The 21,604-nt window shown below is 36.8% G+C and overlaps 1 protein-coding gene across 1 annotated transcript in view; it reads left to right on the top strand.

Annotated features, from left to right (window-relative positions):
* Lama2 (laminin subunit alpha 2) overlaps positions 1 to 21,604 on the top strand; it is a 575,131-nt gene that overhangs the window by 191,792 nt on the left and 361,735 nt on the right. The window contains exon 4 of the mRNA XM_028766419.1: positions 1,574 to 1,816. Coding sequence (XP_028622252.1) covers positions 1,574 to 1,816 — 243 coding nt within the window. The remainder of the gene's footprint in view (positions 1 to 1,573; positions 1,817 to 21,604) is intronic.

The raw sequence follows: 21,604 nt of genomic DNA, 5'->3' as shown, positions 1-21,604 counted from the left end.
TGTTGTCCTCAAGAAAGAAAAGAGAAGGCTTTAAAATGGCTGAGCAACTGTGATTTTCCAGCAAAAACAATTCAGCATTTTAACCAGCAGCTTTCCCACAACTTTGCATAACCAGTAAATGCTACCTTTAATGCTACCTTTTACATTTAAGGGATTGTTTTTATTTCACAATACATGATGTGTCCACCTTTGGGAAAACATTTTCCAGAAACAGCTGTGTCCCATATTGTCCCTTCTATATCAAACTTTTATATTTTAAAATTATCTAAGTATCACACAGATATTGTACGTGTATTCATGGAATTCTAATAGTGAAGACAGTTTCTCTAGAATATTCCTTTCAGGGTTACTATGACACAGTAGGGCTTTAAATCACATTTTTGGTAGAACCATTACTGGGTCATCCCCATTAGTGGCCACATCATCCAGGTCTTAAAGCTGTTATGATCCCTGTATGGTATAGGATTTATAAACCTATACATTATCTTATTACTTTATTGTTACTTTTCATGGCTTATAATTTCTATTCTAGGGAGATGATTTTTTTTAACTTAGGTTGTATCAATATTTCTGCCTAGAATACACAAAAATGTCACTTTATAATAGCTGGACATTATCAATTTAGGCTTTCAGATTGCATTGCAGGCACAGCTACATGGTTACATATATTTAGCGCTCTCTCTCTCTCTCTCTCTCTCTCTCTCTCTCTCTCTCTCTCCACTAAATTGCATGCAGATTTGAAGGTAGGTCACTGCCCTGGTTTGCTGAGTTTACTTTCTCAGATTGCAGCAATGATGTCTCTTCCTTTGTTCCCTAACATTACAGATTTACTTCTTTTAAAGAGACAGCTTTTGTGCTCATTTAATTTGTTGTAGTTTCAGTCACTTGTTGACATAACATTGAAATTTAAACTTTATGTTTTCTATATAGGGATGCAGAGGACCCCACATTTATTAGGTGTCTACTGTCAAATGCTTTTTTTTCCAGGTAGTTTGTGCATAAATTCCATTTAATACAGTGGCATCATGGGAGAATGTACTTACTCTTGATCTTAATTCATAGAAAATGAAGCAACAGGTATGAAAAAACAATCTTCCTAGGTACCTAATGCTGGACCCATGATTTGAGCATAGGAATGTGCCCCTGAAGTGTTACGCTATTTAAATGTTGTACATGAGGTCTCCATGTTTGAGGAAGAGGTAGATTTAAATAAGCATGTTTTAGTTTTAGCATAGTTTTTTTTTTTTTTGACTATGAGGTGAGAAAATTGGTATGTAATGTTTTTCATGCTGATACCATAAGAGACCTTTAATAACTGGCGAAACAATGCTACTGAGTTGTTTGAGGATTCAAGTCTACTCTTAACTCATTGCTTTCAGTCATGGTTGTCCAAATGAAGCAGCTTGTCTCAGCAAAAAGTGAATGTGCAATGCTAAAATCATTTTCACAGAATACAACTGAGTTACAAACAAAATCCAAGATGAACTCTTAGATAGTAGCCACCTTTATATTTGACATGACTGAGAGAAAGCATGTTGGAACTCAGAGCTATGTTGTTGTCACCCGTCATCAGGTGTTCCAGATTGCCTACGTAATTGTGAAAGCAGCCAATTCCCCTCGGCCTGGAAACTGGATTTTGGAACGTTCCCTGGATGATGTGGAGTACAAACCCTGGCAGTATCATGCAGTGACAGACACAGAGTGCCTGACCCTCTACAATATCTATCCCCGCACTGGACCACCATCCTACGCCAAAGATGATGAGGTCATCTGCACTTCATTTTATTCCAAGATCCACCCTTTAGAAAATGGAGAGGTAAGATGGAGAAACTCCAATGAGTACTGTAAAATAGCTCTGTCATAAAGACATGAATGTGCCAGTAATTAATGTCAGTGAGGTTTTAAAATGGAATTTAACAGAAGTCAATTTAAACATGTTATTAGGTAAAAAAGAAAATCTAAGGTGATTAGAATGTTAAATTCATGAGTCTCGTCTCTCAAAGATCAGAGATGAGAAAATGGGTTTAGCTTTGAAGCCAGAGATTCATTTTACTGCCAAAGAGAATATCCTAATAATGACAGCTGCTAGAGACCTAATGAAAGCTCTACAGTGTTCACACATAACCTCAGGATAGAGACAAAGAAGGGGTTTGTAAAGAAAAACACCAACCAACTGAACAACAACAATAAACCCCAAACAAAGCAAAAACATAAACCACATAAAAAGAAATCATGTCAGGTTCCGTGTGTATCTCTGCTTTCACCATAGAGGGCCACGGTATGATGTGACCTCTTTGGTGACGTCGCCCTGAGTTGCTTAAGTTCTTAACTATATACAAACACAACTCAAGAGTTTTTGGTTGCTCTTTAGGGTTTTTTGTTTGTTTTGATTTTGTTCTGTTTTGGTTTTTGGTCCTGGAGATAATATTCTAGTTTTTATTCTTTAATTTTAAGCCTCTGATCCAAGTTATGACTTGACGCTAGTTGTGTGTCCTTAGTTCGGTTGCTAAAATTCTTTGTGCCTTAGTTCATAAATTACGAACCCTAGAGATAGTTAGTGTGTTTGCTTTTGACCAAATGAACATGTGAACATGAGCAAGAAACATATTGCACTGGAAGGAAAATGTGAGGTTCTGAACCTGTAAGTCAGCTGCAATTAAATGTTGTCCTTTAGATTTGCCTTGGCCATGGTGTCTGTTCACAGGGATAAAATTCTAACTAAGATGGGGAGGTGGTTATCGAGATATCACACAAATATATAATATACTTTGAACATATCTCTCACTATCTCATTACCACTGTCTACTAATCTCACATTTTTCTGATTAGCTTTCTTCATTTAGACAACTCTACTTTAGTGACATGTATATAATATATTACAAGATTTCCCCCTGAAATCTAGGATAATAATTTCTTTAACTGGCTGTACAGTTAAAAGTTAAGACAATATCCAATGAAAAGTTAGAGGACTCCTTCACTAGAAGGGCAGAAAAAGGGACAGCATCTCTTTCCTCTTTCTAAGGTCATAAGGACAAACCAAAGAATAGGTCCAACTGCATAAGTGATGTATGCTTCCTGCAGATTGTGCATGTGCACCTGCCCAGGAACTATCTTTGGGATCCATGAATAACACACATACACACATTAGCTTATTTTTAAAATGTCATGGCACTCCTAAACCTTCCCCTGCTGCCCCAAGCCTTATTGGGAAGTGGCTAGTGGCCACTTAATGAACTATCACATGGCTGGTTGGCTTTCTCTCCTGCTGCTCCTGAATCCCATCCTTCTTCCCCAGTCATGTTGATCACTCTGTTCCTCTCTGCTTCCTAGCCTGTGAAACTCTAAGCATCCAACCCTGTGCCCAGCCATTGCTTATTGGCATCTTTATTGATCAATCAAAAACCAACTGGGGACAAGGACCTTTAGCATTTGGACATGCAGATTCCCAGTTGATTCAAAGCATTGGAACCAAAAGTTAGAAGACTCCTTCACTAGAATGATAGTTTGGGACAACATCTCTTTCCTCTTTCTAAGGTTGTAAGGACGAACCAAAGAATGTGTCCACCAAAGTTTATTCTTGGAAACCAATGAGTTTATTGGGCTTGCAGTTCATGGATGAGAGATCACTCTCAAAAGCATGGGAGAAAACTGTACCAGCAGACTCTTCCACACTGAAAAGTTTCACTCAAGAGGCAAGATGGTTTTCCTATAGACTAACACCCCTATTAGTTAATATGCCCCACTATATAGTCTATCATAGCACATGTTTAGGACCCTGAAGTTATATACAGCTAAGATGTAATGGCATACAAATGGATAGAAGTAGCCAGAGTCTCAGGAGTGGGTCCACTGGTTTTCCTTATTCCTTCCTTCAAGAAGAATATCCATATTCAGGAAGCCTGAGGGTGATAGTGGCTTGAAAGCAGGTATAGTTGATCCAAAGAAGGTGGCAACTGTTTTGTTGGAGGACAAGTCTCCACATCACCACTCATGACAAGGACTAAGACCAGGTAATTCTGATTTCCCTGTCATATACTTAAGTTGCTTTGTGTCTTATAGGGACAAAGTTGAAATATGGAACAGAGAATTATCCAAAATATTCACAATAGAATGATAGTATCTAAGAGTGAGACTTAAATCTGGGCTTCTCCTAGACTCTCTCCTCATTCTATTGCAGTTCCTTTGTGGAATATGTTACTTTCTAGAAAAAAAAGTAAAGATCTGTTACCAGAAAGAAGCCTGGTTCTGACACCTTGTAGTCTGAAACACATCCAAAGCAGCAAATGTTCTTATTAGAGACCAGATCTTCACAGGACTTTGAATAGGTCAATTCATCTTGAAGGCATTGACTTGCTTTGATTGATTAGTTTAACACATCAAGATTTCCAAGTATATTTGTTTTTTAATGCAACATACTTTTGATTTTCTAAATTAACATACAAATTACATTACACTATGACATTTTCATAAACATTTATCCATAGTCGCCCCCTGCCCCCACTGGCCCATGTTCCTTTCCCTCTCACGTATTACATAGCATTTCAGGATATTCTAAGAATTTTAGATAATGCCCACACTAACTCAATGTCTGGTGACTATGAAGAATCTTTGTCTTTTGTATTAGCTTTTAGTTATAAAATGCTTCACTTTTGTATAAACTCTAAAATGTAATTTTAGATGTTTGTGTTTAAAATATCAGTAGAAGTAACAGTTCAGTAAGAGAAAAAATATATTAATTAGTAAATAAAATAAAATGATAAAAGGGCCACTGGGGAGTGGCAGAGTAGGTGATCCACTGTTACCCACAGAGGAGTTGGAAAAGTCTTTTGAGAAAATAATTTTACGTTTCAAGAACAACATATTAGTTCATCTTCATGAGATTTCTGTGTTAAATAAATACATGATAGAAATTATTATGGGCTATGTTATTACAGAGACGATCTTAAAAATATAACTATTTAGTCTTTGCATAATTTATTGTTTTATGACTTCCATTGTTTCTGTAGAAAACAGAGCTACCCAAACTCTGTTCTTCCAGATGTCTTTTCTTTGATTCTCTTAAACGTGTTTATAGTCGCCTTTGCATTCAGTAGTATGGTTATAATGATCCAACGTCATGCTTTGAAAGGCAATAGCCATTTATGGTTATTTAAATCAATCTACTTTATTAGAGTTTGGTTAGTCAGTTGCACTACTCAAATCCTGAGAGTGTAGTAGGTATACATGACAAGCCACTACCACACTTTACCTTCAATTAGGGCACCTTTGACCTTGCATAGCTCTGTTGGGAAGTACTGCACTGGGTTATATCAATTCCTTTTCGAGATTCCGATCTCATTTTGTTTTATACATTTACAGAGTGATGTCTCTATTCAGTTCAAGAAAACCTTCAGTGAGTGCGTGGTTCCACAAGTATTTTTTTTCAGTCTTTCTTCTGCAATCCCAATTAAAAACAAATTAGAACATGTTTGCCACTATACATCTTACACTCGTGTCTCTCAATTGTGCATTTTTGTCCATTTTTCTTTTTATACATCAATATTTTATTATGACATATTTTTAGTGTACTAAATTCTTCCCAGAGCTATGTAAAACTCTGTTGAAACTGTTTATAGAACTCTAATTTTGTTTACAATCATTTTTAATTTCTAGAATTTTTTCTAGTTCATTTTTAAGTAGAAGTTTAGGGTTACTAATTTTCCACTGGAATTTTATATTTATTAAACATTTATTTTTTGGAGCTGGAGAAATAGGTCAGTGGTTAAGAGAACAGACTGCTCTTATACAGGAGTTAAGTTCAACTCCCAGCACCTGAGTCAACTCATAGCTGCCTGTAACTCGAGTGTCAAGGGATCTGATGCCCTCTGCCTTCCATTCAGACCAATGTAGACATATAATACACATATTTAAAAATAAATAAAATATTAATTTTTTAATATAATGTGTGTTGAACTTATCAGTATTATGTCTTTATTTCATACAGTGCAAAGTTATAATTATTTGAAATTTTTGTTTGAAAACTAAATGACTGACCTTTGTGAATACGTTTTGTTCACCAATAACTAGCTGATGCTATTTTATGCTGCCCATATCCACGCATGCCTCATTACTTTGAATAGGAAATTTGTATTTGAACAGGGTTTGTGGAAGTAATTGAAGAACTGGGATCTGATCATGCTGTGGGAGATTTCTGGTGCTTCTGCCATGCCATAGCAATCTGGATCCTTTTTAAACAATTTACAGATTTGAGTTCTTGGGACATTCAGAGTAAATCTCTGAGAAACCTGACTACAGGTATGTTAATCCCAGTTACACTCATTCCTTGGATTCCTATTTTGGCATTCAAATCAATATACATGGAATTTACTAAATCCTGATTCCTTCAAATTTCAGAATCTAACTTTTGCCCTTTTAATACAGCAGGGTTGTATAAAGCATTTCTTAGTTTTCTCAGCCATGTCTTTGGGACAGGAACACAGCACAGGGTTAGATTTGTCCCAGTGCACCGAGGCCTCTCTTGACATTCATTTCTATCCTCATATAGCTCTTAAGTGGCTTTAAATGGATGTTCCTCTGTATTCTGTCATTTTGTTGGTATTTTTCATTGGAAGTATTGGTTCTGGTTGTTTAACATACAAGAAACAGAATCAAAGTCATATATGTAGTTTTACATTTTAGAATTGTGTTAAATTTACATAATTATAAGATGCAGAGACTCATGAGATATTTTCACACTGCTGTTGCTACAGATGATGTCTTACACAACGTATTTGTCAAATAGTCAGCCTTCATTGTTACATGATTATGAACCAAGATAGTGACTTTATTCAGATATTGTTAATTTTTCCATTTCTCTTCTTAGATCCAATTTTGGAGAAAACATTAAATCTATAATTGTATTCCTTTCATAATCTCTAATCTGTGACCATTTTAAGAGTTATTTTAGGACCAATTGAAAAAATATTTTGTAGACTATTATTAAGTTTGGACTTGCATAATATCTACATGTTAAATTGACCTGGCTTGGGGGAAGACTATCATGGAAGAAACAGCTTTCTCTTCCTCTTCATATTTAATTCAATGTATATTTTTATACATTTTATTCATTCATAAAATTATACTTCTAGATAACTTTTTATTTTATCTAAATATTCACTACAATCTTAAGAACTTGTTTTTGACTAAGCATGGAATGATCATTTTATTCAGATCATCATATAATATCCTTTAAGTATAAAATTAAGTCATCACTAAGAAAAAAAAGGTTATTTTAAAGTACATCAATGAAAAATAGACCTGATGAAATAAGAACATCTTAATTATGATACACCAATATAACTTTTTTAGATTTAAGAATAGAATACATATATATATATATATATATATATATATATATATCTCCATCTTCTCATGATCAATGTCTAATCCAATGAGTGTAGGTTAATTACACTGTCATTTTTTTGGAGACGTTTAAAGACACACCAAAACAATCAAGATATTCTAAACTGTCATTTCAGGTAAACGATACCTAGGTCAGTTCAGCATTGATCTTGTAAAGGCTAGATCTTTAGTCTAGCCTCTGTGCCCAGAGTGTGTACTGGATAGAGCCTCTGTTGGAATCATCACTGCAGACTTCTTCCTCTGACCTCTTTCCTGTTGGCTGCATCATGCCCACTGTTTTCTCTGACTTTGTTGTTTCCACTCGACACACTACCTTCTCTGGATTTTCTCAGCACACTCTACATGTTTCAAGAGATCAAAAAATGTTTACCATGTGGCTTCACTGTGAGGGAACTTCAGGGTTGCACTAAGTTCCCAGGATAACAAGGTTCAACTACTACCAAGAAAGAGATTAGCTCTTCATGCTGGATTTGAATCCCAAGGGAGCAAAGTAGATCACTGTGAGCTGTGACAACATTAGTACATCATGAATTAGGGCTTGGCATAGAGGGAGAAGGATGACCATGGGCCGATAACCAGTGTGTTGTTATCACGACTGAAAACCATAGGAGGCATTGAGAAAAAAGGCTTTAGAGTTTAATTTTAGAAAAAGTAATTTTGTATCATCTGTACTGAAAGGACTCAGCAGGAATTTGCTTTCCTCTGGTCAGAGAGAATGATCTGGAATTCAGTAATAGGAGTTGTAGGCAATAAGGCAGCAAACCACAGGGGGTCTCCATTAGGTTGTAAGTCCAACCACAGGAGAAAGCTCTAATGGGCACCCATATGCAGACATCCCTCCCCGGTGTGTTGCAGAGAGTCACTCTCCTGCTCCTGCTATGTGTTGCATCTGCAGAAAGTAGCTGCTACCGCAAGCTCCTGAAAACTACTCATACAGGCTGCCAACGGAGATATCACTGAGAAGTCTAATTCACTTGTGAACCTCATAAATCACTTCCTAAAGAATTTTTTGGGGATAGGAGGCTTCCATTTATTTAATACATATGGCAGGAGTGTGGAAAGCATATTTTAAATATATGCTCCAGGTGCCTCTGACTCTTAAGTCTCTGCTTCCTGGCTTGTTTTTCAGACAATTCCAGCTTCCCCAGTCCCTGAAGAAGAACAGAGTAATGGATTACTTAAGGAAAGAATGTTGGTAATTTGTAGCTGAAGAAAGACAATAAGAATATTGTTCTCAGGAAACCTAGTAAGATTTAGTGAATGGAGTTTCTGGGTGGTTTAAAACTGAGTAAATAGCCTGGACCTTACTCAGTTATTGATGGTTGAAGAGGCACAGGAGAGAAGAATTACATTGACAATGTTGAGAAGTGTGACCATGTAGAAGGTACTGCTTTAGGAATTCTAAGATCAAAATTCTAAAGTCAATGTTTTTTAGTTATATGATATTTTCTTGTCCTGTGGCTAGGATTATTACTGTTAATGTATTTTGATAGATGCTAGACCAATAACTGAATATACATGGTTTCCATGGTGATGTCACATCAACCTCCTCATACAGAGACCTTAAGTTATTTACAAGTGATCTTCTTCCCTTATTACTACAACCCTTCCCACCCCACAGGAGTACATCTCAACGGAATTTAGATTCCCTTTGAGTTTACTTTTGAAATGTGGCAATCTGAAATAAAAATCCCTAGAGGCACCAATCATTAATTCTTGAAGACACTTCTTTTGGAAAACCATACTTATAGCTTTGATATTATTTGGATTTCTCATATGACAGAATTTTATATAGTAAGACGAAATACTTTTCATTTTCTTTTCATCACCTGATGTTATGATGATTCTTAGAACTGAAAATTACAAGGGAGAGAAGATGCAAACACAACATGTTAAAAAAATGTTTCAGAGATTATCCTTTGATGTAATGTTGTTTTGGCATAGTGTGATTTCATGTGAACTTCTATAAAAATGAGCAAATGGAAATGAGGAATTTTTTTCCTTCTATGTGAACCTTGGAATTGCTCCCTCAGAGAGAAGCAGGGGAGCATTACCAATTCCTATCTGATAGAAATGGAGATTGAAGTAAATAATTACTTGGAGTTTCCCCATACATAAACTTTACAATAACAAGCCATCAGGCAGGTCAACTGCATATGACGTAGAACCTTGCCCAGAAGATTATCAAACTCTATGAAAAACACAATGTGGACTTGAAATATTTAGTTTATGTGTTTCACACACAGATATTATATTTCATTCATTTAAGACATTTTTAATCGTGCTTCAAAATACAGCTTTCTGATAAAGATAAAATTAGGGAGACTGTATTCTTTGCTCTGCTAGCCTATCAATTTTTAATGTATACACATTAAATATGGTGCACATAGAAAATAGAAACAGGTGCTTCTTAAATTCATGCAGTATCTTTGAAAATAAAGATAATTAAAGGAACTGGATGACAAGAGTGGAATCTTGAGGAGATAACACTAATATCCATGGGAGCAGTAATGGAGGTGCCGGTCCACTGAAAGGAAACAGGGAACCATAATCTGTTATAGCCTGTACAGGACTGGGTAGGTCCAAGGCACAGTGGCATTTACTGTATGCTCTCACACCACCTGATGTGGTTGTAGTTCTGCCAGCAAGTAACAATGGGACTTGCAGAGATAAGTAACAATATGTGTCCAGCTGTTCTCATGCTAGAGTGGAGGTCTAGTTTATTGCAGTGCGCAATGCATGTTATGCATGTACCCCGTGTAACATGGCAGGAGATTCTCTCGGTTCCTTGATTATTATAGCCCAACCCCTGTCTCAGAAAGACTGTCCTGGAAGGAGAGCAGGGAGCATCCCAGAAGCATGACCAGGTAGTACTGTTCAGTGGAGTGGTTGTGGGGGCAATCAGGGATTGTAAAACAATATGGAAGAAAGAAGCAAAGTAAGCAACTTTATATCCATGAAGAATGAACTACCAAAAAGAGAAGAGAAGCTCAAGTGCTGATGTGAAGTTATCTCAGTGCCATCGAGATATTAATAGCTCTAGTAATTATAGCATATGACTTTTTTTGGGGGTTTGGTTTTTCGAGACAAGGTTTCTCTGTGTAGCCCTGGCTGCCCTGGAACTCACTCTGTAGACCAGGCTAACCTTGAACTCTTGAACTCAGAAATCCGCCTGCCTCTGCCTCCCAAGTGCTGGGATTAAAGGCGTGCACCACCACCGCCTGGCTGCATATGACTTTTATGACAGATGTTATCTAAGGAATTTATAAGTATAAACTCATATATAGCAGTTTCATGCACTACTTGTATGCAAGGGGGCCAGGATCAGCTCAGTACTCCCACTAGGTATGTGAAACCATGAGTAGTACTGAAACTATATGCATATTGTGGTTTTCATTATAGGGACATGCCTATAATAAAAAGTATAATATACCAATAGGCAGGGTAAGATCAACAACATTAAACAATAAAATAGATCACTTCTAATAGCATATTGCACTAGAACCATCAACACCATGATTCTTGTGTCCTGGGTCATTATTTATTTACATTAAGGACTTGTTTACTATAAGCTCTGCAGATAGAAGCACACTGACTTTGAAAGAGATGTTTATTCAGTGACCAACGGGCAGGAACATCGTGTGACACCAGGATGAAGCAGCATGGGATGACGTCTTATCACAGCAGTAATAACAAATATCAATACACAATTTGAAACTTATGAAATGCTTTTGAGATTTTTGATGTAAAGTTTGGGTGGTGGTTATTGTTTCAGTTACTCGAGGAAATATAAAACATCCATAAAAGAATCATCTTAATTTACAACTGAGAAACATGACATAGAGAAGTTGACTAACTATTCCAGGGTTCACAGTAATCCTGTAATATTTGGATCTGATTTTAATGCACGTGCTATGGTTTTAGAGAACTAGAGATCTTCCTTGTATGTATGGCATTTTCTGGAATATCTGCTGGGAGTCCCCATCCCTTGCCAGTCTACATTTCTCTGTCTGTGACCACATGTTACAGTTCTGGCTTTTAACTGCTGTGCACTTTTGCTTCTGAGTGTTCATGCATCTTGTAACATTTAAAATCAATTTTCAATTGCTGAGCAAACAAGCCACCGCTGAAATGACAGGGCATACACGCTTTGCTATGTTTCATCGGTTCTATTCAATATTACCAAGACAATCCTAAAAGCTCCCAGTTAAAATGTGACTCCCAAGAAACAAAGGAAGAAAGGTAGATGGTTATTATCCTTGGCATCAGTAATGTGAATGTCTGTCAATCAGTCTCACACAGGAAAAATAATCTTTATTGCCCAAGTATACTTGAAAATACAACAAAGGATCATGAAACTGTTCATATAAGCTCTGTTCCATAGGGAAACTGTTTCAACACTCCAGCTGTTATCAAAAGTCATTGAGACAAGTAACCCAGGAGCAGAATGTTCGTGATTACTCTTTATGAGCTAGCATAAGAAGATACCAGGAGCTATGTCACCAGGCGCCCTGCTAAGAGTTGAACACTGTAGAAACTTGCTGCAGACGACTCTGGCCTGAGAGTGTATATCATTTTGCACCATAGCATACTGGCTGCAACCAAATATTTTCACTGGAAATATATAAACTAGTAACTCTGCTAAATTTAGCTGCCAGGGGAGTACACAAGACACAGAGTTTACCCTCCACTCCCCCGATGAGTAGACCAATCCCCTAATACCTGCTTTGTAAAGGAGATACTTGACAAACCTGGCAAGGCTGCAACTTAGCAAATCACATTTTCCTTCTGCAATGTTGCTCTTTATCTTTATCCAGCAGGAATTGCATATTTTTCTGTTCTATTGAAAAGTGTCTCCTAAACCCAGTCCCACTGTTCTGTGCAGCCACGTGAGATTGCCAATAGTAGACCATTTTTAGTCAACAAAATGCAGTTTCATATGATTTAAAGTAATGCATGCAAAAGCCTGAATAGAAATATTTATAGAAAGGTAAGCATCCTAAATATAGCTTTAGTTGTAGACAATCTTTACTGACATCATAGAAAGGGAACCAAATGAACTTTCTGCTAAACAATAAATTGTAGTACTCTCTGATAATTGTTTTATGAAGGTCTTTCTATAGCTGAATTAGTAGTATGGTGATTACTAAGCTCACAAAAGTCAATCACAAAAGTTGAATCTGTTTTTTAAATTCATGGGGGTGGGGGACAGAGGTCAGAAATGACACTTTCATAGGACTAATTAGATTCCTTAGATGCTGTGGGAAGCATATCGATATTGACAGAATATTGGTTACAAGCAATGAGTCTGGACCTGTGTTTTGCCTCATGGACTGTAAAGCATGAATTTGCATATCTTTACTTCAAAGTGCTCATTGCAGTTCCTCTACATGTGCATGATCACACATGTAGACATTCACTGTATCACGATTGACAGCTGCCATCTTTGAATCAACATTTTACATATTTTTAGACCTGATATGCCCTTAGAGTGACAATCCAGTATTCTCAAGATGTATTATCATATTGTAAGATTACTGGTAATAACTCTCAGAGATTATGTCAAGAAAAGAATCTTTGCATTTTGGAAAAGAAATTCATAGCAGTGGTTTAATTTTTCCATCTTTCTTATCAGCACATTATTTCTGTGGATGAAAAGCCAGTGCTTTTCATTCTCACAATTTGTTATGTTGTGCTCAGTTATCTCATAACAAGATAAAGCTTCATGTTGAATTAGCTGCAGGAGAGCAGCTTACATTTTTATCACTTCTAAGCAAATGTTTTACTTAAAAGATAGGACCCCAAAAATATGAGCTGATACAGCTTCAGTGCATCTGACAAATGGATTGCTATTGTAAAAAAAAAAAAAAAAACCAATCATGAGAATCTATAGTGTCAGTACAGGTTTATCTTTTAGTTTTCCATTTAACAAATACTGAGACTCATCTGCATGACAAGCATTGTCTTGTGTACAGAGATTAAAGTGTATTATATTTAGAGCCTAGTATAAGATAGGAAATGCATCACAGAAAACATCTCAGGATTTGGGAGAAGTTGATAAAGAGTTTTCAGATACTGAAAAGACATGATGGAGGGAGGGATGAAGAGAAGGGGCAGAGAGAATGAATGAATGAATGAATAAATGAATGAATGAATGAATGAGTGAATGAACATGAATGGCAGGGACCTGTTTGAGGAACTGTATGACTGAGTGGAGGGAGGTAGGCTGTGTTGTTAGTAATTACCTTCAGTCAACATGATTTTTCAGCTGAATTAACTGCATAAGTTGAGTAATGATGCTCTCTGCACTGAGCTGTAAAACAATTTGAGAATGAGAGAATTCCATTTTTAAAGTTGCATTTTTGGGAAAGAAAAAAAACAGAAGAAAAAAGCCACCCATGTTGGTGAAACATAGACAAATTTGGGGAGAATTCTTTCCCTCATGCAATGGTCTCAGTTAAGATGTTGAAATAGAAGTGGGTGGTGGTTATGACTCTGAGGGACAAAGCATTTGAAGTTTTAGTCTGAGTCACAAACTGTGCCTTTGTTTACATGTGATGCACACATAATGAGGGGCTTGTTCTTCATGGTGAGGGACTCCATCACTAGATATGCAATGCTTCAGAATCCTCCCTCTTCCTCAGTGGTTTAATAACCCTTTGCATTGATGGATATCCATGGAATAATTCACTGAACAAGCCTAGTGTGTGGTACTTGACTCCTAAGTCGTAGACAAACCTGTCTAGTTATCAGAAAAGAACATGGCTTTGATATCCCTGCCATGCTAAGTAGGTTATACGTATTTTTCTTAGTAGTGGGAACCTAAATGAGTTAGAGGAATAGGGAACCTAGATGTGGAGAGAAACATCATCCTCAGAGCATCCAGCTTTGTCTTCACATGTATGCTATACTATCCAGAGCTCTGAGATTTTCTATGAGATTTCGTCCTCAGTGATTTCATTCAACACACTGAACAAACAAATCCCAGCTCTTTATGTGAGCCATTTAAATGTCATCATACCTGTACAGTGATGTTGTAGCCAATCACAGCATAAGCCAATTGATCTATAAAAATACGGTAGATCTGAAATGTTCCTAATGTCTAGTGACTTTTTGGCTGGCATAACACCTATACATGATACAGTCCTCATGTTTCTGGTAATGTGGTATAAATAGACGGAAAGTGCTGTCCATTGAACAAACACATGATATGTTCAGTTACACACATCACAATGCACTTAGTGGTAAGAGTGAGTGAGCATTTCTGCCTGTGTGCTTTTCAAGCCTTTCTGCATTATTTTAAGGTACACTCTTTCAAGATAGACAACAGTTGTCTGCACAAAAATGCCTTGTGCTTCATGGAACTTGTGTCTTTTGTTTCTCTCAACTATGGTTGATTGAATCTGAACAATTATGTCAATTATATTGTTTTATTCTTTGTGGACTTAGAAGCACCAAGCTATCACACATGCAGGGGGGGGTCACAGAGAGAAGAGGGAGAGACTTTATACACACACAGCTTCATATACACAAATACCAGCTATACACATGAAAACACTCCACGTGCTATTTCATACAGATTTGAAACAGTCAATGTCTGTAATGGTCATACAACTATAGCAGCATCTACAAATGTATTTCCTCTTGCGTGCTTCTGTGTTAAGTACATATGCTTGCATAATCAAACAACAAGAGAGAAATCAAACAAATAAACAGGGGAAACATTACCTGCACCAACATGGAGTATTCCTGCATTTCTTTCCTACAGAGGCTCTGCTAAAGCTTGGCAGGGCTGTCTGGTGTCTCTGCAGGACCACCTAGGAGGAGCCAGGAAGGTCAGCTATCCTCTGGCTAAAGCCACACATTCAGGCATGAGGAAGAGATGGTTCCAGACATTTTATAAATAGAATGGGTAATTTTCAGCCAGATGATATCTCTATCAGCAAAAGAAACTAAGGCTGAATGAGAAGAAGGTTATGGTGCTCCTGTGTACCAACATTTGCTTTCATAGAAAGGAAATAACATCTCCACATCCTATGAGAGTAAAAAACTGCAAGTATATAAAATCTCGATGAATAGGATATTTTTATTTTCTAAGTTAAAGGACTTATATTTAATAGTAAACTAGTGTTAGATAGATTTAAAGTATGACATATGCAAAATCAAACAATGCACAGATATTCTGGTCTGGAAGAGGGATTGTGAGTAATTTTGGAAATCAAGGTCTGTACAACTCTGTCCAAAACTCACAGCTGCAGAGTGGAAGTAAACAAGTCCTGTGAGAAGACTGCATGGTTAAGGACAGCCAACGACTCAAAACTATTGACATTCCTGGTTCCCGTTGGTGTGTTTATAGCTCACAAAGTCCCCAAAGAGAAAGTATGAAAGGATGTTTGCGGAAATAGGAACAAAAGTCATCTTTGCTTGTTTGTTCATTAGATTTGATCAGTGAATCAACTTTCTGTATTTGCTTTATAAAGGTAGCCCTACAGCCTCTATGAAGACATTGTCTTCCCATGGGACATCAGGCATTTTACAGTCAACTCTACTTAGGAGTCATGTCGGCAGCTGTTGAGGTTCATGACCATGGGAATTATGGTTCATGCCTGCATTCACTTCTCCCAGTTTATATTGTTACCTAGTTATGTGTAGGGACTCCTTCCTGCAGACCACCATTTCTGTTCAGTCACACATGGAAGTAGAAGATGGAGCCAGACCTACTAGTTAAACAGTCGTGAACAGTAAACCAGCTAGCTTTCCAGTTTCTCTTAAATAGTGACAGGGCGGGAACCTTGGACTTTTGCAGTATTTGTGTGAGCCATTCACTCACTTACCTGTTCATGCCTCAGAAAACCCCAGCAGAGTCAGTGGTAAAGGAGTAAGCTTTCCTTCTGGATGCTAATCTAGGCACCACATAAGAATGCTCATAGGCACAAATTATTTCCTCAATTTTTTTTTAATATATCTCATGTACCTAAGAGGTGCCCTCTTAATTCAAAACAGCCACACTGGAGTAAAATGTGCTTTGGTGGACCCTGATTATTGTCCTGGAAAGAGTATTATTTTTTCCACATAGGAAACGATGTAGCAATACTGTCAGGTACTTTTAGTCATCTGTCTATACACGTGCACTAAAACAGCAGAGTAATAATCACTCTTGTGCAACTGGGCAGCCCCTCACCCCAATCACTAAATTGCTGTCTCCATTTTTATTTCTCTTTTGAAATTATTCCTCACTTTGGTTTCCTATTGTCACTGGCCTTCTGGACGATCATTTTCTAACATCTGGATACTTTCATATGAACATCTGGAAATTTTTTTAAACTGTCTGATGCATACAGACTACTTATTGAAGAAATGTATTTTCCCAGATGTTATTAAGAGATGGTTAAGCAAATGTAACAGCATATAAAATTCCATAGGAAGCACAATCTGAAATCCCATGAGGTTTTTCTCATCTATCATCTTTTTGCCCTGAAATAAATAGTTAAAATATGTACATCAGGGACAAGTAGAAATGTCACAGATGGTGTCCTTAAGTTGGGAGCCTTTGAGATCAGGCTTGTTTGGATGCTGGGTCTGGCAGTCAGTAACTCTGTAACCTTGAACAACTCTCTAAAGATCTGCTTCCTTACTTCAAGATCCGAAGTAAGAAGAAAAATCTTCCAGGCTAGTTGTATTAAATGAGATGATTTAAACAACTCTCTGGCTCAAAGTGTAGATTTGATAAACAACAGCTGGCACTGAGTGTTTGTCACAATGTCCTACAGAACACAATTTAAGATTTCTTCTTTTCTTGACCTCCAGTGAATTCCATGCATATAATTAGTAGTTTGATCTTTGCATTAAGTTTTCCAGGGGAAAAAATTTATTTTAGAGTTGCAATAAAATCTTGTCTGCTCACCTATTGCTCTTTAAGTGGGGAGAGAAGCAAAGACTGTTGCTGTCTTTATTTGTTATAGGGAAATAAGGGAATACCCTTATCACAAGCTCTTGGGGTACAGAGTAAGAAATATATTTTCAGTCAGAAGTAGAGCTGTACATAAGATCTCATCCTTAGCCAAATGACGAGCTATTGGTAATTGGCAGCTGCTTGGAGTAAAAAAATGTTGATTTCTGTAAGAGTGTAGCCCCTGTTAGGTCAAACAAGCTCCAATGAGAAGCCACACATTCAAGACTATATGCTGTTACAATTTGGCTTCCAAGGAAGAAAAGTCACAGAGTTGTGTGAGCAATGAGGGACCATATCTGGGAATTGGGAAAACAGAGGACAAATGTGAGTAAAATCAATTTTACAAAATTCTCATACAGCTAATTAAAACATTCTCAATAAAAAGTGAACATGCTTATTCTATATTTTCAGACCAAAAGGTAACTCCCACCACCACACCCAGATCATGAGTTAACAGTCTAGGAAGATGACCATAATGCTTTCAGCTTCATGTGTGTATTCGGAAAAAGAATGTTTTTCTCTAAGCCATTTGAGGATTCTCATGCTCTCCTTTAAGGAAATTCAGCATTTGAGCATGCTACATTTTTCATTCTTTTTCTCAGGGTGAGAAGAATCTTTTCTCGAGTCAAATGGACAAGGTAATAAGGAAGGTGCAAAAATAAATCAGTTTGTTAGAGTGATAACAAAGCCCTTGATATATCTCAACTTATGGAAAAAAAGGAGTGCCATAAAGCAAAGTATAATTGCAATACAATCAATCAGTGAAAACACATCTAGAATATTTAAAATACAGGTTGGCTGCTTATTTGGGGTGAATTGGCTACTTCAGTAGAACAATCAATACAGAATTTTCAGACAAAAAAAAGAAAGGAAAATGTTATTATATTATTTCCTTGTGTGAAAACACGTAAGAAATTGTCCAAAGTTTCAAGATAAGTGTTTTTCTGGCAATGTATTCTCAGAACAAATTTCAGTGAAATCCTTCCATGAAGACTTCAAACAGCCAAAGGTACAAAGCTGTCAGCACAATAAGAAAGAAGAAAACACTAATCCTTTATTTCTACCACACTAGAAACCTGGAAATACAAAAACATGTTTCACTCAGTTGTGGTCCCCATGTTTCTGGAAAACCTGATAGTGAGTCCAATGCATTTTCTGACATTCCATAATAACTTTACCTCCAGAGAGCCATGTTGATGATGGGGACGGGGTGTATTTTGTTGTGACTCTCAAATATAAAGTGCACAGGCAAGTTCTCATGGTAGAACTACCCAACAGGAGCTTACCATCAACCTTCCTGATTAGGATAGTCTTCAGCATGAGTACAAATGGGATGCATTCCTACTTACATGGAGGACAGGCTATTTGCCACATAAAAACTTAGAAATACATTTTAAGATTTCTTGCCTTCAGAACCTCACGATAGAAACAGATATTGATATCTTAATGTTACCTTGAGCAAAAATAGCTAGTATCTGTCATTTGCTGGTCACATTCTGGGCTCTTCTGTAAGTGTTTAGTACCTCATGGCATGAACACGATTATCCCCATTTATGAATAAGGAAATTGATTAGAACTATCCACTAGCTGAAAATTATGCATCTTACTTGTGAGGGGCTGAGGTATGAACCCAGGCTGAAGCTATATTATTGGTGTTGATAGTCAGTCATGAGAACACCATCAAATAGTCTATGAGTGACACCAAAGGATAGGTATTATAGAGTCACACATGTAAGAGCCAATGGGGAGAGGACACAACATGAGCAATAATAAAGGAAACACTAACTAAAGTTTACTGACTTAAACAAGAAAGAGCACTAATGTGATTCTCGTCCAAATGTCTTAAAATGAACAGAACTGCATTATGGTCATCGGGCTATGATTTAAAAAATTGAAAACATAGTATAAAATAGCAGCACAAATAAATGAATAGAATACTTAGCACCAGGGTAAAACTGAATGCTTATCTTTTGAAAATGATTGTGGTCTAGCAGAAGTGTACTGAACTTTAAGAGGAAAAAAAAATCCCACAGGATTTGATCCCCAATTTGTTTTCCACTTATTTGGGGTGGGAAGTAGAGAGCATGTCCATGCCATATGGTGCATATGGAAATCATAGGCTAACTAATAAAAATTGTTTACTTCCTTCTATCTTGTGGGTTCAGTACACAGACCTTCAGGATGGGTGCCAAGCACCTTTATCTAATGAACAATCTTACCACAATTGAAAATTTTAGTACTTAGTATCTGCAACTTTAATCTTCAGCTTTTCTGAGATGTCAGACACTATATTTTACCTATAATTTGGCTTAGGATTCCTTCTCTTTCTACTTTGTTGTGATAGCAAATCACACACACACACATACACATGCATACACACACACACACACACACCACACATCTTAGAGGATTATCAGGGTATTTTGAGGCAATCTTGAAGACAAAAATCTTCACACAAGTCTCATATGTAGACGACACAATAGTAAGTCAATGTGCAAATGCTGTCAGATTATTTTAGGTCAGTTACACAGACAGTGTATGATGGGCCATAACTGTCATAACTCTGTTTCTACTGCTCTGATCCTGCCTGTCAGGAAATGCAACTATACTCTGGCATACACTAAGGGTGTGTTGAGGTCTTATCTTGAAACAAACAGAAAAAGATCTGTAGGATCGCTTGGAAAGCAAGAAGGATGTGTGACTTTATTTTTAGGATGTTTGTCTAAAGAGTGCAAGAGATTGAAGCTAGCTCTCAAGAGGTGATACTGGGTGATTGCTGCTTCTCATGTCAGAATGATAACTAGACTTAAATCCCTAAGGGAACAAAAAGGAATGGTATAGTATGTACTTAAGCATTGGAACATACTTTAGAAATAAGCAGCAAAATAAGTGATTTTATATAAAGCATATATTTGTGGAGGGGCCAGTTGGAGCAGTGATAGGTAAGGAGAGACCACCACTTCTGCATGCTCAGTCCACTGTTCACAGCAGTGAACAGTGTAATGTTTCTCTTCTCTTATTTCTATGAATTAGAAAGCATGCATATATAAAACAGTTTTGGAGATTCTTGTTTTTATATAAATGCAATTCTCCTCTGCATGGTATTATGATAGGGTGTTTCCATTTATATTATACACATTTTTCCATTTTGTGAATTGTGGATTTAATGTTTGCTTTCCTCATCTCCATGGCCCGACAGCCAACCCAGAGCCTGCACATCCTCATCACTTTATGATCAATCTGTGTCCTCCCCCCACTTTTTGAAATAGAATCTCATGTAGCCAAGGATGGATCAAACCTTGCTGCATAGAGAGGCTGGTTTTGAACTTATGATCCTCCTGCCTCTAACCTCATGATTGCTGGGATGACAGGTCTGTATGACCACACCTTGGTGTATTTTAAAGCATAAATGTCACATCCTTCTGCAGTGCTGGTATTTTGTAATATATTTCCTCATATCCCTATGATGCTATAGTCTCTATGGTACCTTGTGTCATTTCCAGATTTTCATGATTGAACCATGTTGGAATGGACATCTTGAAAATATCCTTGTTCTCCGATAAAATCTTCTGTAAATATGTCTGGTTAAAAAGTATAACATAAAAATAAATAAATAGCTGGGCAGTGGTGGCGCACGCCTTTAATCCCAGCACTTGGGAGGCAGAGGCAGGTGGATTTCTGAGTTCAAGGCCAGTCTGGTCTACAGAGTGAGTTCCAGGACAGCCAGGGCTATACAGAGAAACCCTGTCTCGAAAAACCTAAAAAAAATAAATAAATAAAAAATAAAAAATAAATAAATAAATAAATAAAATTTAAAAAGAAAAGCAAACAAAGGATATATGGATATTTTATTTTGGATGCACACTGGCATGTGATAAAGTAAGGATAATAATTAAATATTCTTAGAGACATAGAAGTTTTCATAGGTTAATTAGTAGAAATCATTTATATAGGTTCTAGCTGTATTTGTGTTATCAAGAGAAAAGGCTTAAAGTATACTTTTCAATATCCATCTACCAGTGTCAAAAAGAGAAATTCTATTTATAGGCAAAAATTGTCAACACTGTATAGGAAATACATCAAGAACATTTTGAAGTTGCTATTTTAACTTTACAAGATTTCAATATTTCAATATCAATGTTATTTTAACATTTCAAGATATTTTAACCTGAGACATTCAGATGAATGTTTGGGTCCATTTTCCACTGCACCCCAAATAGGTCAAAGATAAAAATTGTTGAAACATCTAAA

The sequence above is a fragment of the Grammomys surdaster genome, unplaced genomic scaffold (assembly GCF_004785775.1).
Source record: "Grammomys surdaster isolate TR1022 unplaced genomic scaffold, NIH_TR_1.0 168, whole genome shotgun sequence".
Lineage (NCBI taxonomy): Eukaryota > Metazoa > Chordata > Mammalia > Rodentia > Muridae > Grammomys > Grammomys surdaster.
Note: the sequence above shows the minus strand (reverse complement) of the source record. Positions and strands in the feature narration are given on the sequence as shown.